Genomic DNA, 24,358 nt, shown 5'->3' with positions numbered 1-24,358 from the left:
CCCATCCCCAACTGGGTGCCTGGTTTGCAACCCAAGCATGTGCCCTGACCCAGAATTCAACCAGCGACCCCTCAGTTAGTGGAATGATGCTCAATCCACTGAGCCATACCAGTCAGGGCTATTCAGATTTTCTGATGCTCTTGTGAATGAAATTGTTTTCTTAATTTCATTTTCAAATCGTTCACTAATGACATATATAACTATATTAATTTCTGTATGTAGATCTCATATCTTATAATGTTGCTAGACTTACTTTAAAACTCCCATTTCCTCATGTGTAAAATGGAGATACCCAACTGGTAAGATTTTGTGTGGAATAATATACATAAATCTCCCCTGAAGTCTGGAAATGAAGCTCTCCCCCTCACCCCAAATTCAACCACCTAAAATGTGAGAAAATTTTCACTATTTAGAGAAAAGTGAAATGACTACAATGTACCTGGTATAGAGGCAGGAAAACAGTCATCAATAATATTATCTCTGAATTTGCATAACCAAGGGATTTTGCTGCATTTTCATTAGTGTAGTGAATAGATGATTGTTGATATTTTCTACCATCTGTATGTATTGTTTTTATAAGCAGTAAAAACCAACAGGTATTATTTCTTAAAAATTAAAAATTAAGCCCTGGTTGGTGGGGCACAGTGGGTTGAGCATCATCCAGGAAGTTCACCTGTTTGATACCCCGTTGGAGCACATGAATGGGTTGCAGGCCAGGACAGGGCAGGTCCCCAGTCCAGGACACGTGATGGGCAACTGGTCAATGCTTCTCTCACATACATTGATGTTTCTTTCCCTCTCTTTCTTCCTCCCTTCCCCTCTCTCTACAAAGAAGTGAAATCTTTATTTAAAAAGTCAAAACTAGTACTTCAAAAGAAAAAAGGTAGGGCATTAGAGGTAGAGAGCATGTTTAAAAGTAAGGAACTAAAAAGTAGTGAGGAATAGAATACAGAAATAAAATGGAGTCACTATGGTCAAGCTGCTAAATTACTAAAAAGTAGGCTGAGGCATGAAGAAATGATTCTATTCTTGCCTTAACTAGCCTGGGGACTTAAACTTTTAAACTTTTCGGCTGTGTTTTAATATCTGGATGTATATTAATTCCATAGATAACCATCTCAACAATTTAAGAAAGAATGTCCCATTATTCAGACCACTAGACACTTGGAAGATTACCATCTTGGACCAACCCAGAAGCTAAGAATGCAGGACTGATTCTTCTCAAGAATGTCCTTTCTTACTTTCTTTAAGAAGTCTCAGCTTTTCTTTCTCCTTTGAAACACCCTGTATATTAACTAGCTTTTTTTTCAGTTTGCAAACCCTAAGACCCTTGAGTATATCTTTGTCCTTTATTTCTAGCCATAGCCTCCTGATTCTTTGTGAATTTGGTTGACAATTGCTACCACTGAATGGATGCTTTTTCCATGCAGGTAGTTTTCTTCTTAAAACACACAGAAATAGATTATCCTCATACAAGGAGAAGGATATGCCCGAATCAGAGAACTCGAGTGGCAGGACCAGATTTGAAACCTAGGTTGTCTGATTTCAAAGCTGAGGCTCTGGATTAAAATACGTGCATATACTGAACAGTGTGACAAAAAGTGCTCCTGCTGGAAGAAGTGGTGTGCGCTGAGGCTGGAAATGGAGGCACCCACTCTCACTCGACTAAGTGCAAGTTAGGCAAAGAAGGATTTGGTTGGAATTGGAGATATCTGTATAAAGGCATGATTTCAAATATATGTGCGTGTCCACTCCAGCTGTTCATTGAAAAGGCCTACAAGCAAGAAGAGCACACGAGGCCTTGTTCAATAGTGTGACCCACAAAGACCTCCAAGTTTGCTCCCCATCCCGGCTGTCTTTGCCACATTCCACTACTATCCCGCGACAAGCCCAGTGTCCTGCCTGAGCTTTGGAGCGCGGTAGGGAACGCTCTACACCCGACGACACTTTAGGGAAGAGGCGGCAGCGCCCACGGGTCAGCTCGCAGCAACGCCCAGTGAAGCGCCGGAAACCGGAAGCAGAAGGCATCACCCAGATGGTCGGTGACAGTGAGAACGAAATCGGAGCTGGAGTTGAGGGCGGGGCCCCGGCACTCCTCCGTTTCTTATTGGAACTGACCGCTGTCAGTCTCCGCCTCCTCTTTCCGTCCCCACCTTTTCCGCGTGCAGTCTGATAAATGACGGGCGGGGCGGGCGGGGCCGAGTGGTGACTTCCGGGAGGGGGAACAAAGTTGAACCCTAGGAGGTTCTACGGAGAGGGAGGAGGAGGAAGAGGAAAGAGCCGGGTGGCGGCTGCTGTAGGCGGCAGCTGTAGGTTGTGTGGCGGCATCGGCTATTCTTTTCCCGGCGGACGATGGACAGCCAGGGCAGGAAGGTGGTGGTGTGCGACAACGGCACCGGGGTATGATCCTCACGGGGAGGCCGCGGTGGCGACGGGTGCAGGCGGGAAGGTGCGGGGGACGCGCGGGCTCTCCTAGCCCGGGGATGCACCTGGGGCCCTCGAGCATTGGAGCCCTCGAGCTTTGGAGCCAAGGGGCATGGGCAGCCCTTTCCGCCTCCGTGGGCAAGGAGAGCAAGGGCTCTGGTCTCCCCGAGCCTGCCACTCCCTCAGCCCTCCGGGTCGAGGCGGCCAGCGAGGCCGGCATTGCTCCGGGATCTCTCCTGCTGCCCGACACGGACTGGTTCCTCTCTCCAACCGCGGCAGTTCGGCTGAAGGGTCGGAGGCGTAAAAGACTGGCTTTGTGTGTTTGAGAAGGGCTTCTCTCCCCAGGGTCGCCGATTGTAAAAAGGGAAGACTTAGAGGCCTTCCTCTTCCTGTGTAGATACCGAACGGGAGGCAGGAAACGGGTATAAAGAAAAAAAGGGAAGTGTCAGTGCAAGCTTCAGCCCTTACACAGTTTTGAGGGTTCCCCCCCCCCCTTTTGAGGGAAGTGGAGGCCCGATCGGCTGTGCATAATTTACTTTTTGTTCTGCATGCTGGGGATTTGGGCTCACGGGCAGCCCCGCAGGGACCAGCCTGTTCCATTGAATGATCTTGGACTACTTGCAACCCTCAAGGGGTCCAAGTGTTCATTTTACTGACCTTGGGGGAGATAATCAGTTTTGCCGTTTTTCCGCTCCCCCGTTATTTTCCCCTTAGGTACAGATTACAGATAATGTTAGTCTTTAAGATTCTAAAATGAAGATAATTGTAAAAATCAGAGTAAAACATTGATCTAGAAAGTTATTTTTTCAAACTTCCTCCCCCTTTTTTAAAAATGTATTTTGGATAGCCAAGTCAGCAAATTAGAAGACAAAAATGTTACTTATTATGGATGTGACCATAGTGATCATTTTCTCCTACATTACAGTGATGTCTAACTATTTTGGAGTTGCATATTTTGTGACCTCTCTCCCCCTCCTTCCATAAATGTGACGTGAATTTTAAAAGATTTTACTTGAACTTTAAAACACTTTACAAGCTGGATTGTTGAGGGGGGAAAGACCTAATATTAACTGCCATAATACTTCCCTTGATGGAATGTTAGACTTTAACAAGCAGTAATTATATTGGCTTTATCTGAACTTAGTTAAAAATGAGCTCGAGTAGTAAATGTTATCATATAATGGGATATCCATACAAAATTGAATACTTAGAAAAAAGAGTCAAACCAATGCTATGGAAAGATATCTAAGATTTACTGTTAAGTTAAAAAATAATCCCATTTATGTGTGTTCTTTATTAAAGATATTTGTGTTCACAAACTAGTATGTGTATATGCAAGTTTTGGAGGGGTACATGAAATGTTCATAGTGGATACCTGTGAACTAGAGATTGTAGAGTGATGGTAGTAGATAAGGACTTCGTGACTCTTTATTACTGGGGAAATGTTCTTTGTTTTTTAACAAGACATGTATTATCTTTAAACCATAAGCATTTAGTACTTTTACAGTTAGTACCCAGTTAAAGGTGCTTTTTAAAAAGATTAGTCTCAAATTGACCTCTAATTAAATTTAAAGCTTTTAAAAATTGAATTTAAAACATTTTTTAAAAGATTTTATTTATTTTTAGAGAGAGGGAAAGAAAGATCGGTCAGTTGCCTTTGCAAGCCCCCAGCCAGTGACCTAGCCCTGCAACCCAGGCATGTGCCCTACCTGGGAATTGAATCAGTGACCTTTCGGTTTGCAGTACTACAGAGTTATACCAGTCAGGGCTAAAATATTTTGTTTTAATATGCTAGATACTGTTTTTAGAAATCTGAGCCAGTTGTATTTTAATGTATTCCTCCTTTTTGAAGGGTGATGATGCCTATATTTTTCATGAGTTTCGTGATATTCAATTAGTATAGGAATGTTAACCAGGAACTCGTTTTTATGTCATTGTTTCATTAGTTTAACTATAGTATTAGGAAGCTGATTGTATATTATTGATTAGTCTTATTCTAATTCATAATTTAAGAATCTTTTTAAGACAGAAGATAGTTACTATGACATACATAGGAAAAGTGTACAGTTCAAACAAAAATGTATGTATTTGGTGTTACATTTCTAATTTTTAAATTTTATTCAGATTTTTTTATAGACATGATCAACTTCAAATGAAGAAACAATTATAATATGTAGTCAGGAATGCTGTGATATTTCTGAAAATTCAAAGGATTAGGAACCACTTAGATGCTATATTCTGTTTCATAGTCATCTTGATTTTATTAAGTTACCTGAAGGTATAAATGATTCCTTTACAATGAAATATTAAACAAGATATTCAAATTTAGTTTCTAAAAACTTGTGGGAATAGTTGTTAACCTAAAGCAACTTGCCTCTTACATATTTTGGGTTTTTAAATTTTAATTATAGGCAATTTGAGAAGTTGATTTTTTTCTTAAAACTCCCCTGTCAGGCCCCAAGTCAAATGCTGTAAGGGTAGGTTAGTTCTTACGATCATGTGCCAGATGTCTGTCCTTGCTCCTCTTCCTTACTAGTCTCCAACCAGTTTCTCTCAGTAGGGCAGCATAGAGGAGGAAAACTCATCCAATTCCAAAAGTTTATTTGCTTCATTCTCATAACTGTTCGAACCTACCACCTAAAATTGAGCCACTGAAAGTGGCCAGGTAGGTGCAAATCTTGGTATCTGCTTAGGTTTAGGTGTCTTTCAAGAGTTCTGCCCAGGTACCTGGTGTTACATAGTCTGCTATCAAACTTGGGTGTTTTCACCAACAACAATGAAGACAACTGCCTACTGTGTGACTGGTAGTTTTTAGGGTCTGGTGATACAAAGTAGCTTATAATGCTAGGATAATTATTTTCATTTGTAATTCACTTGTAGTTGTGTATGACCTGCTTTATTCAGCTTATGCTAATTTATATGTCAAATTCAGAAATGTTTGCAATAGAAATAAATCAAAAACAAATTTGGTCTTACCCTGCAAAATGCTGTGAAATAAATAGGATAAATATTTTTGTTGTGTTAAGATCAGAATAATCACTATGCAATTTAATTAATGCATCAGTGCCATCAACTACAAATACAGTAAGCCCAAGTAAAGCTTTATAAATCTGGTTGTTTTTTTGTTTTTTTTTTTGAGAGAAGGAAGCTATTTTTAAAGCAAATATAGATGACTTTCTTCATTTTTGCTTGAAAGAACATTATACTGTTAGTGTTCTCACCATTTGATGACTCAGTAGGAAGTAAGAGAGCCAGTTTAAACCACAGTGCTATGAAGAGGAAACTATATATGGTAAAAACCTATTTCTTAAACACAGCCTTACTGCACACAATGAGAGAACTAAGTCTTCAAGTCTTAAAATGATGAGTGGGGGAGGAATTTCAAAGATTAAAATGATACCAAATGAGTAGTTCCGAAAAGAATGTTTTCTTTACATTTTATCACATAATGGTTTAGATTTAGGTTTTTAAAATACAGACTTTGTTTTTGTTGCAAGAAAGGAAATGCCAGATTGTCTTTCAGTTTGTGATATTGAGAAATAGGTCATTTTAATTATATCCCTGTTGTAGCTGTCAGTGCTTTAACATTTAGAATAATGTGAAATAGTGTGCTTATTCCCATTTTGACTGAATGAACATCCAGTACCCTGTAGGAATGCCAGCATTAGATTGCTTTGGCAGCAGATGCTTCTAATAAACTACTATTAAGCAGAATAGTTTCATTAACAAATGAGTGATATCTTTCATTTGAATTCAAGGCCAAATTTCCCTTTTTTGTAAAGCATAGGAATGATAGGTTTTGGTTTTTGTTTTGGGGAGATCTCAATTTTTTTTTAAAGATTTTATTTATTTTTCGAGAGGGAAGGGAGAGAGAAGGGGCGGGGGGAGAGAGAGAGAGAGACATCAATGTGCAATTGCTGGGGGCCATGGCCTGCAACCCAGGCATGTGCCCTGACTGGGAATCGAACCTGCGATGCCTGGTTCACAGCCCACGCTCAGTCCACTGAGCTACGCCAGCCAGGGCGAGATCTCAATTTTTGTCTACTTCAGGCACTTGGCAAATATTTTGTCCCTTAAGATATGCTCAAACAAGAATTTTAAGATACAAACTACCTATCTGAACAATTATAATCAGAAAACATTGAGTGATGTGATGATTTCCAGATTTGCCATGTTGCATATTTTTGAATGTGTGGCTCAGAATAAGAAGAGAGGCATGCCAACCTTCCCAGTCTGTTCCCTGCACCAGGATTTGACTTATGCCCCTTCCCAAGCTCTTCCTTCCACCTTCAACTCCTATTATGATTCCTTTTTTAGTCATTTGTTTACATTTAATATGCCAAAAATGGCTTTTACAAACTTACTGATTTTTTTCAGTCATTCATTTTACAGTTTTCTTTAATGATATCTATATGAGTATAAGTGGGCACTTTCAACCTGGAGTATGGACACTTTCAACCCACCTGGTGTCCGTATCTGTTCATTACTTTGAGGTAAACATAGAACTTAATATCCACGTAGTATTTGCTTTCTATGTCTGGAATATATGTGTAAATTACGATGAGTGCTTATATTAGGCTGGTGATCATGACAAATTTTATGTAGAAATTTAGTGTGTCAGGATAATGAGATTCTCTACCCTTCCATATCATTTCATTTCATGTCAAGTGAGCCAGATTTTGACGTAAGAACAAAAGAGAATTTATGATTTAGAAGAGAAGACTATGAGGGGTTTCTTTTTCTTTTCGTTTGAATATACTAGAAAATACTAGGTATTACTCTTTTCCTCTGATAATTGTCTCTCCAACTTTTTCTGGATCACATTGATAAGGTTTTTGAGAAGACATTGTGGAAACATTGGTTAGAGCTTCTGAGTTCTGTTATTTTAACACTTTTGGGGTGCTTCGCTATTAACTGTTCAAATGAGGGGTAGGTATGAGCAAGCAGGTTATTATTGTATGTGCCATCATATCACACTAACTTCTGCCTTGAAAGGTAACTCGGTAAGAATTATATTAGAGTTTTGGAAATGGGTGACTATACCTGAAAAATGACCTGGCATTGGTGGCTCAATGGTAAACTGACCAGGGCTAGGTTTGGTGGATTTGAAGAAAACGTATCTGAATAGCATGCTGTATGTAGCTTCTAATTACTGTGAACTGAGAAGACAGGAATTCAGGTGGTATTGAGAATATGAAATTTACTAATTTCAGACAGATTTTTTTATAATAGTAGCTTTGATCTCCATAAGTCATGATTATATATTTTAAAAGCCCTGTTTATAAAAGACTTGCAATTCACTTGACGTTCTGGATAGCAGAATGTTCTAGGCTATTTATAATTAACTGGTTCACAAACAAAATAAAAATTTTATATTTTAGAAGGTTAGTCAAAAGTCCCAAAGTTTAAGATTGTTGCTGAGTTTTAACACCATCAAACGAAGCAGTTCCTCGTCCATAGGAGGTTTCTGTCAGAGGGTGCGTAAAAGTCTCTGCCCGCCTTTGTGTTAGTGCTGCCCCGGGCCACGTTCAGACACTAGACATTTTCAGTATTAAACACATTCTCTATATTAAAATAGTCATGATATCATACCCTGAAATCAGCAAAGTTTTTAATATTTATGTGTTAATTTATTTAATATGTATTTATTATGTACCAGACACTGTTCTAGTCACTTGGGATTTATCAGTAAAACTAAACAAAACAAAACGAAAAAATCCTTGCACAATAGCTTACATTGATTGAATAAAGACTTATTAAGGGGAGGGTATAGACTATGATTACTTGCCTTTTATGACCTTTTCCTCCCATCCTGAAGGATTTTTTTTTCCTATGTACAAATTTTATTTCTATTACAAGAATATTAGTAATTATCACAACAAAATTAAAAGAAGGAGATGGGGGCACTGATACTTGGTTTTCAGAGCAAGTCATGGAGCTTAGGGGCCAGTCCCAGTCGGGGCAGAGCCCAGCAGGACCCTCGCAAGGGCAGGGAATCCTTCACGCTCTCCATCAGAAGTCAGTGAAGACAGGGGCTGTGCTCCCCACCAGAATCAGAAGGCAGCCATGCTGAATGCCACAGATGCAGGCCTCTAGCTCTACTGGTCTCCAAAAGCCTGCCCCCAACCTGTACTGCAGCTGGCCTGAACACAGTCACAGAGCTCCTCCACACACACTGGAGGCCTCCACTCAGGAGTGGGGAGGGCCAGTACACAGGAGAGGTAACCTAAAAGCTCCCAAATTTAGGACCCTGCAGGGAAGAGAATCATTTCACTGATGGGTATCAGGTTTCCAGAACCCTCTCTTGCCACTAGGACCACACAGCACGGAAGTGGTGGTGACAGTGGGTCAAAAACTGGAGCCCTGATGGCTGAGAGGCCATAACTAGCATTTCTGTGCTGCCAAACACAGCAGCTGAAGCCAGAACATTTCTCAGCAGCCTCCCTGCCAACCCTTCCTCCCACCCTTAAGTTTTTAATTGCATTTTTCTTGAAATGTCTGCTCTTAAAAGTAAGACTAAACAGACCATATTATTAGTATAAGAATTTAAAAACCCTTGGTTCTATTTTCAGTTTTACTAGTTGTTAAATCTCCTAATATGTATATCAGTTTCTTATGCATAAAATGGGATTATCATCAGAATCACTGATGTGCCTTCGTTGGAGAAGTACACTGTCTGAACATAAATTATACTACCTGGTATTACGAAATAACATTTGTCTAAATATATAACTGCAAATAGCTCAAAATACCTAATAAACCTCAACATGATGTTAGTCTAGGTGCCGTTGGATTTCTCCCATTTTGGAAAATGAGGTTGCTTAAGTGAATTGCCAGAGATGAAGGAACGTGTGCTTTAGAATTAAAACTTTAACATTTCTTTCTCTCTTAAAAATCCTTAGCATTTGTTGAGTGAATTTGTCCATTCCCCAAATGCATCTTGTGTGACCACTGTGTGCCAGGACCTCTTTGAAGCATCAGGTGCTGGCCTGAACTGCTCTGCTGAGCCCCTGGTTTCGTGAGACTTTCTCCGTGGTGGGGCACTCAGGCACTGAACAAGCAGTCTGCTGGTGAATACACATGAGCCCCAGTAGCAGTCAGTGCCATGAAGGACATAAAATGAGATATGATAGATTGGATGACTGGTTTGGGTAATTTGAAACCACCAAAAGTTTAAAATGTTGTATAATTGCGAAGTGATTTTTTTCAGACACTGGTTTTCAGTGGATATAGCAGATACTTTGACTAACTCACTCTTACTGTTCTCTTCCAGTTTGTGAAGTGTGGATATGCAGGCTCGAACTTCCCAGAACACATCTTCCCAGCTTTGGTTGGAAGACCTATTATCAGATCAACCACCAAAGTGGGAAACATTGAAATCAAGGTAATATTTTATTTATTGACAAATGAGGATCAAAGCCTAGGAGATGTTCTTGAATTAAGTAGTTTAAAAATGTGATGCCATGAAAAGCAAAAGGGGGGGGGGCAGAATTTCTTATCTTTTTAGTTAAATACTTGAAAAGAGGCATAAAAACCAAAGTTAATTTCATCTGATTTTAAGTATGGCTTGATGCCATTACTCTCTGAATGGAGTAAAATACTTAAGATTTTTATATGAATGTGAATTATAATTTTTAAAAGAAATCAGCCTGGCATTTTTATGTTCTTCAATTCCATATATTTGTCATTATATATGTTAGTGTCCCTTTGGGACCTTAGACTTTTCCTTTCCATGTTCTCATGGCCTGATTCCCATACTTTTTTATAGAGCTAGTCAGGAAAACACAGGATGTAAATCTTACTGTTTCCTCTTTTCACTAATGTAATAACTGATTTCCATAATGTGCAGGAAGAAGCTGTGCAAGTCTTTATTTGGCCTGGCATTACTTGCATTACCTGGCATTACTTACCAGAAAGAGAGAGGAAGCAAGGTTAGCTTTGCCCACTCACTGTGCTTGACACAGGAGACTCAACATTAAGGATGAGGGATTTTTCTTCCATATTAAAGGGATTAGAAATCAAGTGGGAGTTATATTATAGAAGAAAAAACAAACAAATCAACTAACAGGACTGTGGTCACCAATTGATTTAAATTCTTTAGATGGCCTAGGGGTCAGGTTTTACAAAATAGAGTTGAATTTTGGGGCAGACTGAAGTATTTGTAAACAAGCTAGCATTGTTGGTCCTATCTGGACAGTCTTTGGCAAGACTTCGGTGGACTGTTAGATTGAGTCATTTGAAATACGAGTTAGGGTGAGCCTCTTTGGGACATTGTTTGCACTCTAGGAAGGTGGTAATAGGTGGTAGAGATTTGCTACTTGGTAGCTCTCTGCTCTTGGGATTAGAGAGTTAAATTACACAATGAATAAAAATACAAATCAAAAGTTAGGTTCTGTGTTAGCTTTTTAAAGACTTAAAATAGTGGATTATACTGGTCTCTTGTTATGTTACTGTTAATCAAATGGGATACTTAATATGAGTGTTTTTATTTTAGAGTCTGTTTTTAGAGGTGGTGGAATTTATGGGATTCCTTTTTTTTTTGTGAACTCCTTTCATTCTGACTGAACTCAGTCTTGAAAGAACTTTGACTTAAAATTTAGTTAATTATAGTGCTATGGATTAACTTTTTAAATGGAGTTGGAAGTGTTTTTATTCAGAATCAGACTTTTAAAGAACTGTTTTTTAAGGTACTTTATTGACAACATTTTTGAGGTATTAAGATATATCACATATAGCTATTTTTATTCTCCAACATAGGCACAAATAATTACATATCTTTTAACTCCCACTCTCTTACGTTTCAAGGCCAAGTGATAGAAATGAACTAGTCAGTATACTAATGAGACATTTTTCACTGAGGAATTCCCTATAGCATTACTTGTATGGTTTGCCATTCTGTGTTCTGTTGGCCCAGTTCTGTTCAGTCTGCTTAGTCTTTTAAGTCTTTCAAGTTAAATTGTTCTTCCAGTAGAAAACACAGAGACCTGTGTCAAATTTAACTTGATTGCTAGAGCTTGGAAAGACAACCCTAAACTTACCTCTGCTTACTCAGCTAGATCTTTCCTGTTATCTTTTATTTTCCTTAATTTAAGGTTCTTAAATTCAGTATTGAATTTAAAGAAACTTTTTGGAATTTCTCTGTCTAGTGGATTGACTCATGTTTTTTGTGTCTTGTTAGCTAAAACGTGGTGGTAAACTAAAAAAAATGGAAATTAAAATTGTTTAATAAGTTAATTATTTTTATTCAGGAGTAATAACTGTCCGTGTTAATATGGCCCTAATTATTAACTCCATAAAATAGAGTGGTACTGCATCTGACCTCAACCTAATTTTTCTCTATTGCTTGTATGTTTAAAAATTTCAGTGAGGATTTTATTTAGGCCTTTTCTGACTCTTACTTCTACCTTCTCTCTCTTCACCTTTCTTGACCTGTTGAAGTAGAATAACAAAAAGATGGTAAGTGAGGTTACACACGTGCTCTCTGTTTGTTTTCCACTTTTGCTCGGTGGGACAGTAGTTGTTGTTTTGTGTCCCTTTAGTATTGGGGAGGGGGGCGTTTCCATATTTTAATTTTAAGTCCCTTCATCCTATACTTTCCTGATTGCATACAGTGAACCAAACCAGAACTGATTACTAACATAGTTTTGAACTGTTTTCCTTGTGTTTCTTATAGATAAATGCTATAATTAAAACAGAATGTGGTGTGTGCACAACATTAGAAACCAAATGATTTTGTATAGGATATGTGTGATCCAGAAAATTGGGTGACCTTGTTACATTTGGATAAATTCACTATACTGACTAATATTAAATTGAACATTGAATATTTTCTAGTACAGTATCATGTATTTTTAATAAAATTATGTAAAATTTTAATATGCAAATAAAATATAGAGAGTAAAGTGGGGGTGGGGATTTCCTATACTATCCTTATTGATGAGCAGATTTTACAATATTATCTGAGGATAAGAAAAAATGAAAGTCTAATAAGACTTTATCATAAACAATAGCTTTCCCCCCTAAATAAATGTGGCACTTTTTTCTTTTGAACTAGAAGCTTACTGGGTATATCCCAGCCAGCTTACTCCTTCATTATATTTTTCTGTGTTAGTCTACATGCTGTATTTGTAAGCAGCTTTGAAAAAGATGAATATCAGGCATTTCGACTGATATGTATTTTAACTAGTAACTAACTTTGAGGAGTTTTCTTTCAAATAAGCAAAAACATGTAAAAGTGGAAATTCCTATATTTATCCTAAACAAAACATCATGCCTTTCTCGTAAAATCCTAAGGAGTTTTAAGAATCTGCTTCTAGAGAACAGTATAGATTTAATTTCACAAATGTTTTTTGAGGAGTTTCTTCTAGAAATTTAATTGTGGTTATAAGTGTGTTTGCTAAATTTTTTAATTTGAGGTGACATTGTTCATTTGATTCTTGGCAAATTTAATCTATATTGCTTGCTTTTCATAATATATAGGTGATTTTGAAACAGCATCTCAGAACAGTTACTATAATTTTTCATTCTTTCAGGTAATAGGTGGTGGTTTAGGCTTGAGGTCCATTGATGAGGTGGGTGGTAAAAATCTAAGGCCTGATCTGATCGCTTGTGACTTGATTTTGAGGTACGAGGGCAGGATTCATAAAATTCTTAAAATTTTTGGTTTTGGAAGTTGAAATGTACCAGGGAAAATTATATGTTTTAGGATTTTTTTAATTATAATTTTTAGATACAGATAAACTTAGGTAGCTTGAACTAGTCAATTGTGTACTAACCTAGTAAGTTAAAAATTGTTTTCTTCCATTTTAAATGTTGTCTTGTTCAAAGGAATGGTAAGATACTCAATGCCAGACATTTCTTTCAGCTAGGGCTTTAGAGCAGCGGTCCCCAACCTGTTGGCTCCAGGGACTGCTTTTGTGGGAGACAGTTTTTATCAGTCTGTGGACTGGGGACCCCTGCTTTAGAGTATGTATATCCTAGAAGTAGATACATGAACTTTTGTTTTTAGTTGGCATTGGGTCAGACATATGTAAGCACCTATTCTTGCATGGATTAAAAGTAAATATTCTGATGAAATCTGATGAAATGTAGTTGTGAATGTATATTGATTTATGTAAACCATCTGACTATCTGGTGTGTTTACCTTGTTCATCACAAAGATACAGTCTAAAGGAAAGTAACAAAATTTTGTGTTAAATTATATTTGTTAATGGCCAAAAGTAATGAACTGTATTTTGCTGTGTATAATGCACACCCATGTTTTTGACCCAAACTTTCAGGGGGGGAAAACGTGATTTTAATTTTTTAATTCAATTATTTATTTATTTATTCGTTTATTTATTTATTCATTTATATTTAGATACTTGTTTTTTGTATTATAAAGGAATTGTAGCATTTATTTTTTTCACATATGATGGTACAAGAGATTTTATGTAACAAATAATTACAGAACACAAGTACAGATACAAGGTATTTCAGGTACTACCCACATATAATGCATACCTTTATTTTTCCCTCAAAAATTCGGGGGGGGGCAGTATATGCATTATACACGATAAAATAGAGTATATACTTGCAGGTTTAGATAGCTCCCTTAACATTTTTTTAAGAAATGTTTAGAATATAGAGCGAGATTGAAAGAATAAACCCTATACCCATCACTTAGATTCTGACATTAATATTTGCTATATTGATATATCACATATTTATCTATCTAGCCACCCATCAGTCTGTCCTGTTTTTTGATGTATTTCAAAGTATCAGTATATTTCTCCCTAAGTAATTCAGCATACACGTCGTTAAGTAGATTTCACAAATATAGATTTTTAGTTTTGAATTTTCTGTCAGACAATTTCAAATAGTTAATATTTAAGTAATTTGAGTAATCCTGGCTGGTGTGGCTCAGTGATTGAGCCCCAGCCTTGGAACCAAAAGGTTGCTGGTTCAATACCCCATCAGGGCGCATGCCTGGGTTGCGGGCCAGGTCCCCAGTTGGGGGTGTACAAGAGGCAACCAAACGATATTTCTCTCACACATTGATGTTTCTCTCTCACACTTTCACCCGTTCTTCCCTTCTCTCTAAAAATAAATAAATAAAAATCTTTTTTTTAATTTTAAAGAAAAATTTCAGTATTAAGTTGTGGTAAATTAACTTTAAAAAAACTAGTTGCAACACAGAAGCTTTAGAGAACATTTCTAGCATCTGTTTTGTTTCCCCTTTTTGTTGTTGCTTCAGTGGATGTTGTAGAAATCTGTTTTAAAAAATAGAGTTTACTGTGTTTTTTACCTCTGATCTTTAAAAAAATTGTTACAAGTTTTAAACTCATATGTATTTAAACCTCTGTTTTAACACATCTTATATTAATTTTGCTCTTGTCATTTCCCCACGTTTTAAATTTTAAGTGTTGTAGCAAATAGTTCTATGTCTGATACCAGTTTTTAAAAATTCATCAGTACACATAGAAGTTAGAATTATTTAATGTCTTTATTAGCTGATTTCTAAAAGAAGTTTTAAGTTACAAGACATCGTTAGCCTTATCATACATACGGAATTTGACTTTGCAAATGTGGGCCATCTTAAGTATGCTCATTGGAGACAAGACTTGTGAGTATTCTGCTTTGTGTGTAATGGCACTGTTTTCTAGTCTTACACTTTAAGATAAAAAATGTTGCTCGTGAGTTCTAATTTGAAAGAATTGTTTCCCTGTGTTTTATTTTTTTTTGTATCTCTACAAATTTTCATTCCTTTTGGTGAGGCATATTAAACAAACTTAATTTCAATTCTCATTCAGACATGTAGGTAGAAGTGTGAAATTTACAAGTTATATAGTACATATATGCATTACTGTAGTGTACTAAAGAATTATCCTTTTTTGCTTTTTTCATTATGCTTTATAACACATTCACTTACCATTTTGGTGTTTAGTACAAAGGACTGTGCTGCATGCATTGAGCATTTTTCTATAAGTTGTTTTCCCTGATGTGCTATTTCACATATCACAGACCTTATTTTTTGAACATTTGAGCAAAAGAGACAGATGAAACCTCATACAAAACCCTCAAAATATGAAAATGTGGGGTTTCTTTTTGTGTCATTGCTCTTCTTTTGGAAACATATGTATTAAAGGTAAGGTCGATTTATTGATTTAAACCTCATCATACATAAAAATGTATTTAACTTTGCAAGGCATTACTCTTGAAAGAAAAGATTTTAAACTTGTGGAACGAAATACTTGATCTGGAAGTGCCAGAAAGATTAAAATTAATTATCCCCAAGTTTTTGGAGTATGGGAATATAATTTTCTGAAGGTATTTTATGCAAAATTCAACTGGTCTAAAGCTTTGGTATTATAATTTTCTAGGATCTTATGGTTGGTGATGAGGCAAGTGAATTACGCTCAATGTTAGAGGTTAACTACCCTATGGAAAATGGCATAGTACGGAATTGGGATGACATGAAACACCTGTGGGACTATACGTTTGGACCAGAGAAACTTAACATAGATACCAGAAACTGTAAAATCTTACTCACAGAACCCCCCATGAACCCAACCAAAAACAGAGAGAAGATTGTAGAGGTAAGTTTTAAATAGGATATATATGTGTTTTTTTCCTTTTTCCTGAAAATGTTCTTTCTTTTATTTTACTGTTGTTGTAAAAGATAAAGGGAATAAAAAGAATTGTTTTCTCCCAGACCCTGTTTACTGAGCACCTGTGTGCTGACCATTACTTCTGAGTAGGCTCTGTTGGTAACTGAGACAGAGTCCTGCTGCTGTGGAGCCTGTGTTCTGGTAGGGAAAACAGACCCCAAAAAAGTGACTTAATTGAGTGGTTTGTTAGAAGATGATAGGTGCTAAAGGGGGGGAAGAGCGGGTAAAAGGCGGTAGGGAGTTGGGGAAGGTTGTGTTTGTACATGGAGTGTGGTAGGGGCCCTGCATGAGATGATGTTTAAACACAGACGGGGAGGGAGTTAGCCAGGATATATGGGGGGAGAGCACTTCAGGCAGAGGGAGGAGTCGGAGTAAAGGTCTTAAAGTGAGCACGAGCCTGGAATGTTAAAGAGTCAGCAAGGAAGCCCGTGTGGGAGAGCAGCAGGAGATAGGGCAAAGTGACAGGCCCAGGTCATCTAGGTTCTTACAGGGAATTAGACTGTTACTTCAGATAAAATGAAGGGCTCTTACAGGAGAGGGACATGTTTAGATTTAGGTTTTTGTAGTTGCTGTGTTGAGAGTAGGTCATAGCAAGGCAAAGGTAGGAGAGAGACCAATTTGGAGACTTTTTCAACTATCTAGGCAAAAGATAATCACTGTTAGGATTAGGGGTAATAGCAGTGGAAATAACGAGAAGTGGCCGATTCTGGATCTGCTCTGAAGGTAGGGCCAAGAATTTTCAGAGGTATTAGTTGGGGGCAAGAGAGGGGATGGCGCCAAAGGTTCTGACTTGAGCAGCCGGAGAACAGGTTACCATCATAAGCTGGTTGGGAAAGACTGAGGTAAGTAGAATAGGATGGGGGTTGGGGGCAGAGATGGATCAGGAGTTCGGTTTTGGACATGTTAGGTCCTCATTAGACATCTATGCAAAAAGGTCAAGTGTGTATGTATGTATGTATGTATGTGTGAATGACTATATGATTAGGTTTAAGAGAACAGTATGAGGCCAAGGCTGTAAACTGGGGAGTCATCAGGCTACAGATGACAGGGCTCACCAAGGAAGTGACAGTGGACAGGGGTGGGAGGGCTGAGGACTGGGAGGCAGGAGGAGAGGTTGAAAAGGTTCCTGAGATGAGCAGTTAGAGAGAGGAAGTCTACATTCTCAGTAGTTTGGGTAAGTAACTTTTTAAGGTTGTCTTTCATTTTGTCCTATGAGGCAGAAACTTAGTAACTTTGTATTTCAGTAGCTTTTAGTTACTACTTAATATAAATATTTTGTATCATTCTATGTCTATGTTTAAATGTTGGTGGAAATTTTGGAAGGGGTTTAGGAGAGATTATTTTTAGACAGTATTTTAAAAGTCTGGATTAAAACTCAATTTTTATATTAAGTGTTTTAAAAATATGAGATCATGGTTTTAGGTACAGATTCCATATTATTCCTTATCATTCATGTTTTATTTTTTTCCTTTTAGCTACCCCTAAAAATGTGAAAGATGGGCTTTATTATATTAGTTTATATTTTAATTTTATACTGTCTGAATTATTGACAACCACTAATACTTTGTGATGGATAAGTGGTCATTTATAATTGCTATTTATTTTTAGCAACACATTACAAAATCAGAGTGTAGACACAGAAAGCTCTTTCGAAAAGCAACATGATATCTAAATGAAAACCAAAATGTCTTTCAGATAAAAAGTTAGGGAGATGACACTATACCTGGATCCCTTTTACTAACTATCTGACTACTGTATGTATGCGCAGAGTGACAAGAATTGGTTCTCACTGTGCTCAAAAGGGTGTCACCTTTTAACACCCCTTTGTTTTTCCTTGAGAGTGCAAATTTGGCTGTGACCAGTAATGCCCTACTTTAATCTCTTCCAGAATGTTGTTTTGGTACCACAAATACTTGTTAATGGTCTTATAAGTAAAAACAAATTCTTACTGACTTTCAAGTCAATAAGTGCAAGAAGCTGTTTTCATCCCTGTGGAGAGGGAATAAAGGATGATGGAATAGAGTACCAGTTAGAATATCAGTTGCTAACTAATGAGTGTGTGTTTCAGAGTTATAAAATTTAAGTTCTGTATAATTGTAATTGGTCCGTTTAAAATTTCTAAATGTGTAGATATTCAGAATGGTAGTCAGCCCTGCTAGTCAAGCAATGCTCAGTATGGAGAACAGGAAAAGTCCTGTGTGGTGTCCCCAGCCAACCTGCACCGCAGGGAGTGAGGCATGATTCCGACTAGAGCAGACGACTAGAGCAGACGCTAGCAGACTCCTCCCCCCTCCGGTGTAGAGCCGCGGAGAGTGGGCCTGCAGCCTGGGCTCCAGAGGGGAGGGCGGGCTCAGCAGCTAGGCAGTTCTGTGTCTGCCGGTGTCCAGGGACTTTCTGCATTTATTTTTGTCTTTCTGCCCTACTACTTTACTCCTTTTTTTTTTTTAACTGCTGGAGGTGGTTGGTCTTTGAATTAAAAGATAATTCCCTTAAGTGACATCAAATGCAGAAAACTTTCTTTCACTCTGATTAGCCATTAACTAAAAACACTCAGAAATCTTTGCTTTTGTAGCACTTAGGAAACGCTTGGGGGACCCAGGATGTATCTAAAAACTTGCCCCTAAAATGGGAGCTCTGTGACAGCGGAAGTTCATAGATGCGAAGAGAGCTGAAGAGAATGGAGGACTCTCTTAGGTCTCTTGTATTTTGGCTCAAAACACAGATAATTAGAATATGTAACTTATAAATACCAATATTTTTTTCCTTTTGTATTCTTAGGTAATGTTTGAAACGTACCAGTTTTCTGGTGTGTATGTAGCCATCCAAGCAGTTCTGACTTTATATGCTCAAGGTAGGTGAAGCTTAACTTGCAGAATAATCAATTCAGCAGACATTTTTATGTTTCGTGTCAAAGAAGTTTGGTTTTTTCAGTAAGTTGTGCATCCAGAAAAGCACAGTAATTATATATTTATTTAGATATTTTCAAATATTCAAATATTTTTACATTTTCTAAAATTTGTCAGATAAAATATATACATTTTAATTCCTAAGTGTAAAAGGATTTCTTAATTTTTAAAAAAAGTAGCAAGTTCCCTCTTTTAGGTTATTTTGAAGTAAAAATTTTGTGCGCAGTGAAAAATGGTCATTGAATTTGCCCTCAGAATTGGCAGTTTAAAAAAAAAAACGATCTAAAATGGTTCATAGAAAATCATGCTTGTGAGATACACAGTAAATACAAAGAAGAAGGCAGATGTTTGGGAGTGCCTTCCTCACTTTTGAGGTGCAGATCTAATGGAGGGGGTTACTATGTTTTCTTGGGACTGCTGTTAGTACTGACTGCCTGTCAGAAATAAAACGTTGGCCGTCCTGGCTCAGTGGCTCAGTTGGTTGGAGCATCGTCTCATACACCAGAAAGATGTTGTGGGTTTGGTTCCAGGTCAGGGCACATACAGGAGGCAGCGGCAACCTCTCTCTGTCTGTCTGTCTCTCTTCCCACCCTCTCCCCACCTCTCCTTCCCCCCCCCCCGCCCCCCCAACCCCTCAAACCAATTTTTAAAAACTTGTCTGTCGGCCCTGGCTGGCGTAGCTCAGTGGATTGAGCGCGGGCTGAGAACCAAAGTGTCCCAGGTTCCATTCCCAGCCAGGGTACATGCCTGGGTTGCAGGCCATAACCCCCAGCAACCGCACATTGATGTTTCTCTTTCTCTCTCTCTCTCCCTTCCCTCTCTAAAAATAAGTAAATAAAATTAAAAAAAAAAACAAACAACTTGTCTGTCTTTAGGAGGATTAAAATATTGGCCGTGTGGGGGTGAGCTCTTGTGATGGTCTATTGAGAACTGTGGGGTTCGGCTAGGTGCCATGAGTCTGTGAGGCACTTGACATGGAAAGGTAACCTCTAGTCTATTGGAAAAGAGACAGAGAAACAGACCGTTTTGATTCAGCAAATTAGAGAAGGCTTCTGAAGGAGGTGACACCTACATCTCAAGCTGTAGTGCTTCAGCAGCATGCATGACACACTTGGAAAACACACTTTAATGTTAAATCTGACTGTATACGTGGATTAGTAAAAATCACGCTGTAAGAATACATACATAGTGGGGTTTTTTAAGTTGTCCTTAGTACCACATATAGCTACTTAGAAAACACTTAGAGGGGACTAAGTTTGGCATGTGCCTTACACTGTATAGAGGATAGGGCGATGGGTGAGCTAGATGCAGCGGTCAAGGTGAAGGTGGAAAGAAAAATAAAGTATTGCATGAGCATTAAGAACTGGTGTTTTTTCAGTCCTAGGTCTCAGGATCTGTTTCTTGCCATTTCCTGGGGTAACACATGATTAGACTAAAAGTGTCGCAAGAGAATACTGGTTTTAGTGTCTGTAATATTAGTAACACTTCAAAATAACTAAATAAAGAAATGTTGGCTCCTAGACCATTGCAGTTGGGGAAGTTTCTAATTTGGCTTCTCTACTAGTACTGGAAATTTGCTGGCTTTGATTTTTCTGATTTGACTTTATGTAAAACATCACGATTCTTACACAGGCTTACTGACTGGAGTAGTAGTGGACTCTGGAGATGGCGTGACCCACATTTGTCCAGTTTATGAAGGCTTTTCTCTCCCTCACCTCACCAGAAGACTGGATATTGCTGGGAGGGATATTACCAGATATCTTATCAAGGTAAGTAAAAGAAAATGTTGCAGAAATTAGATTTTTGGCCCTACCTGGTGTGGCTCAGTGGATTGAGCGCTGGCCTGCAAACCAAAAGGCCTGGTTTGATTTCTGGTCAGGGCACATGCCTGGGTTGTGGGCCAGGTCCGCAATTGTGGGTATGCGAGAGGCAACCAATGGATGTTTCTCTCTCACTCAATGCTCCTCTCCCTCTCTTTATCTCTCCCTTCCCCTCCCTCTAAAAAATAAATAAATGCATTTTTTAAAAAGATTAGATTTTGTACTTTGTGTTTACTGACTTTGTGTTTACTGAGTTGCATGTATCATCTCAGGATTCTAGCATATCTGCATCACTAGAGAAATGGCCCAACTACTCCATTATTTATGTAACAATCCATATGCAATTTATACACATGATCTCTGGTATACTAATGAGAATATATTAGTTCACTACATAATTATATTGTTATTCCTAAGGAAGGGGTGGAGAGGTATTTCAAAGGTGGAAGGGACCCTAAAACTGCCTTGAACAACTTAGGCAGCCTTTTCTGCCATAAAATCTTTCTTTGAATAGATCCATTTTAATGTTATCTTGGCTGTAATCTTGCTTGGATTGACTGTTCTTATCCTTCCACACAAAGTATACCGATGGCAAATTAACGATATTTGACAAAAAATAGGGCCCAGATGTGCCTGACTGTAATATTTAGTAGTTTTCATGGAATGTATTCAATTTTCAGTGTTCACTATTTTAAAGTTTACTTCTGGTTGTAATTATACTTTTCTTTAAAATGGTGCTGGAGAAAGTATATGAGGCTGCTGTTTGGAGGCCTGTGTTTGTTTGTTTGTTTTTTAATGTTTAAAGAAGTTTGGAGTATTGTCTGTACCAGATTTCTATAGTTGTGTATCTTCTCTGGGTCAGTGGCTCTCAGCCAGCGACAATGCTCCCTTACAGGGACGTTTTGCAGTGTCTGGAGACATTTTTTGGATGTGACAACTGCAGGAATGCTACTAAACATCCTGCAACAGACAAGGCACCGTGCAGCGAGCAGCCCCACAGCAAAGAGCTACAGTGTCCATAGTGTCGCTGGGACTGCTGTGGAGAAACTGGTGTGTGGTGGCGATGTGTGTGCAACACCCCGGGTTGCACTGAGTCTTCACTCTGATACAGGCTCCTTTAGTCTCAGAACAAGTGGAGATTAAGTTAACGGGAGTTACAACACACTCGCTCTGGGCCAAAGCTCTGTCTTAGGGTCACCACCAAAGGAATTTCCAAGCGTGTTCTTCTGAATATAAACACTAAGAATAGAGGATTTGCAAATTCATAGTTTTTACATGAAAAGTTGTTGTCTTTATGTGCATGTTATGGTTTTTCTTTCTTTTGAATTTTTATAAGTTTATTTGAGCCAAACTGACAATCTGCGAGGAAATGCAGTCTCAATTTTCCCTATGGTTTTTTTTTTTTTCCCTGTCAGCAGGTTGAATTTTCTTATTCATTTGTTTAACATGCTATCGTTGATCTAATATGTGTCAGACATTGAAACTATTTCAGTAGAAGCTAGGGATAACACTTTCTAAGACCTAGGGATATGATGAATATGGTATTGACTGAGCAAATTGCAGGTAATAAGAATTTAGTACTAAAATAATATTTATTAATGGACTTGAATGTTTATCAAAACTATGTAACATAAGTACTCAAACAGTACCCTTTTTGAAAACTAGCTTGTTTTTCTAGCTTGTTTTACCTGTTTGTTATTTGTGACCTTTTGATTTTGTTACTCTGAAACTCCTCTGCAAAACTGAAATATAAATTCTTTTGTGGCAGAGTAATATCCCTGCTTCTGAAATATTCAGTAAGAACTAAAAATCTATTGCATTTGTTATTGATGTGCCATATTTAGTGATTAATAATAGCTTTTGCAGAGTTCAACTCATTCGGATTAATTGTGAATTTACTATTTTCTTGTGTCAGCTGCTTCTTCTGCGAGGATACGCCTTCAACCATTCTGCAGATTTTGAAACGGTTCGCATGATTAAAGAAAAATTGTGTTATGTGGGGTATAATATTGAGCAAGAGCAGAAGCTGGCCTTAGAAACCACAGTATTAGTTGAATCTTACACAGTAAGTATTTCCATATATGTGGTTTTTAAAATGAACAGTGATGATTAGTGTTTGCTAAAGGAGGTTTTCTTGGAATCCAGTATTTTTGTTTTGGGTTGTTCTAATATGTATGTGTGTGGCCTTTAATGTCTTTTTACATTAAGATTCTATGATTTAATTATTCTAGGATGTCATACAATATGAAATAAAACAAGAAACATAAATTGATTTTCTACCTTAGGATACATTTAGTTACAAGATGTTATTTTGAGATTCTGTTACCTAGAATAGCATTTTCAACATGTGTTTTACAGAATGTCATGTCACTGAAATGTTAATAGGTATTTTACGAAAAATTTAAGTGGGGGTTACATTGTCCAATAAGTTTGGGAGAGAGTCAGTTTTGCTTTACTTCAGGGCTTTTCAAGGCTTTTAATCTGTTAATGTGCGTGACTGTGGGAATGTAGTTTACCTGTTTCTCAGTCTTGTTAGACTTCAGAACTCTTCAGCATTTTATGGGGCTACAAACATTCTTTGGGAAGTGGTCCTACTAGAGTAGTATTGCTTTAATTATTCAGTAGGTGGCAGTCTTTTCCTGACTTAGTATTTTCTTAATCAGAGCTTGATGAAAACAAGTGTGAACTTGAAATTGTGACTAATGGGACTTAGACCCTTGTTACAGCTTGCACCAGGGGAGTCAATCCTACCTGAATAATGTATTGCTATCTTAAATCTGTGATATTCATCTGAGTACCAAGTACTTCCACATCTCATCTTTGACCTAGTTATTACTAAAATGAAATTGAGGAATAGGCAGTAAAAGCAAATGTTCTTAAACCATTTAATTCATGTCTGCTCTGTATATCACAAATAGGTATGAAATAGTAATTTTAAAATACTTCTAAACTTGTATATGTTATATTGTTTTATTTTTAAAAGATACTGATCCAAATAGTCAATAATCCAATACTTTGCAACTTAATGGTCTCCAGATTTGTTCTGGAGGTCCTTTCCTGAAGCTTTCTTGACAGTACCTCTAGATTTACAATTTTTTATCTATTTGACTGTTTTGGAAGAAAGTGGCATGAGGCAAAGGATGAGGGAACTAAAACTCTAAGACATGTTTTATTAATTTCCTCCTTTCTCAAAGAATTTGAGGTAGGTTATAAATATATGTGCAACAGAAAAGAAGCAGTAAACTGGTAACTGAAGAGGGGTATGGGTGAGCAAATAAATAAAGGATAGGGTAAGACTTGATGCAAAGACATGGGAACCATACAGCCTTACCAGTTCCTAGGAGTAGGTAGTTCCTAGGGTAGGTGGCCCCAGTAGGGCCAGTAGCCAGAATGTTCAGAGAAGTCACACCATAGGAGAGGCTGGAAGTACAAGGTAAAGAGATTTTGCTAAAAAACAGTCTTCTGTGTGAAATTTTCCCAGCCATCTTGGGTAATTTCATGTGGTTTTTAAACTCACCTGGTGGTTTTATTTTTTTAAGGGTAAATGTTTGGATCAGTT

The 24,358-nt window shown here is 37.7% G+C and overlaps 1 protein-coding gene across 1 annotated transcript in view; it reads left to right on the top strand.

Annotated features, from left to right (window-relative positions):
- The first annotated feature begins 2,208 nt into the window (after positions 1–2,208).
- ACTR2 (actin related protein 2) overlaps positions 2,209–24,358 on the top strand; it is a 36,349-nt gene continuing 14,199 nt past the window's right edge. The window contains exons 1-6 of the mRNA XM_045828167.1: positions 2,209–2,400; positions 9,698–9,808; positions 15,786–16,001; positions 18,852–18,924; positions 20,612–20,748; positions 22,715–22,864. Coding sequence (XP_045684123.1) covers positions 2,353–2,400; positions 9,698–9,808; positions 15,786–16,001; positions 18,852–18,924; positions 20,612–20,748; positions 22,715–22,864 — 735 coding nt within the window. The 5' untranslated portion in view covers positions 2,209–2,352. The remainder of the gene's footprint in view (positions 2,401–9,697; positions 9,809–15,785; positions 16,002–18,851; positions 18,925–20,611; positions 20,749–22,714; positions 22,865–24,358) is intronic.

The sequence above is a fragment of the Phyllostomus hastatus genome, unplaced genomic scaffold (genome assembly GCF_019186645.2).
Source record: "Phyllostomus hastatus isolate PE091 unplaced genomic scaffold, TTU_PhHast_1.1 phas_scaffold_78, whole genome shotgun sequence".
Classification (NCBI taxonomy): domain Eukaryota; kingdom Metazoa; phylum Chordata; class Mammalia; order Chiroptera; family Phyllostomidae; genus Phyllostomus; species Phyllostomus hastatus.
The sequence above is the reverse complement of the archived record's forward strand: the minus strand, read 5'-3'. Positions and strand labels throughout refer to the sequence as shown.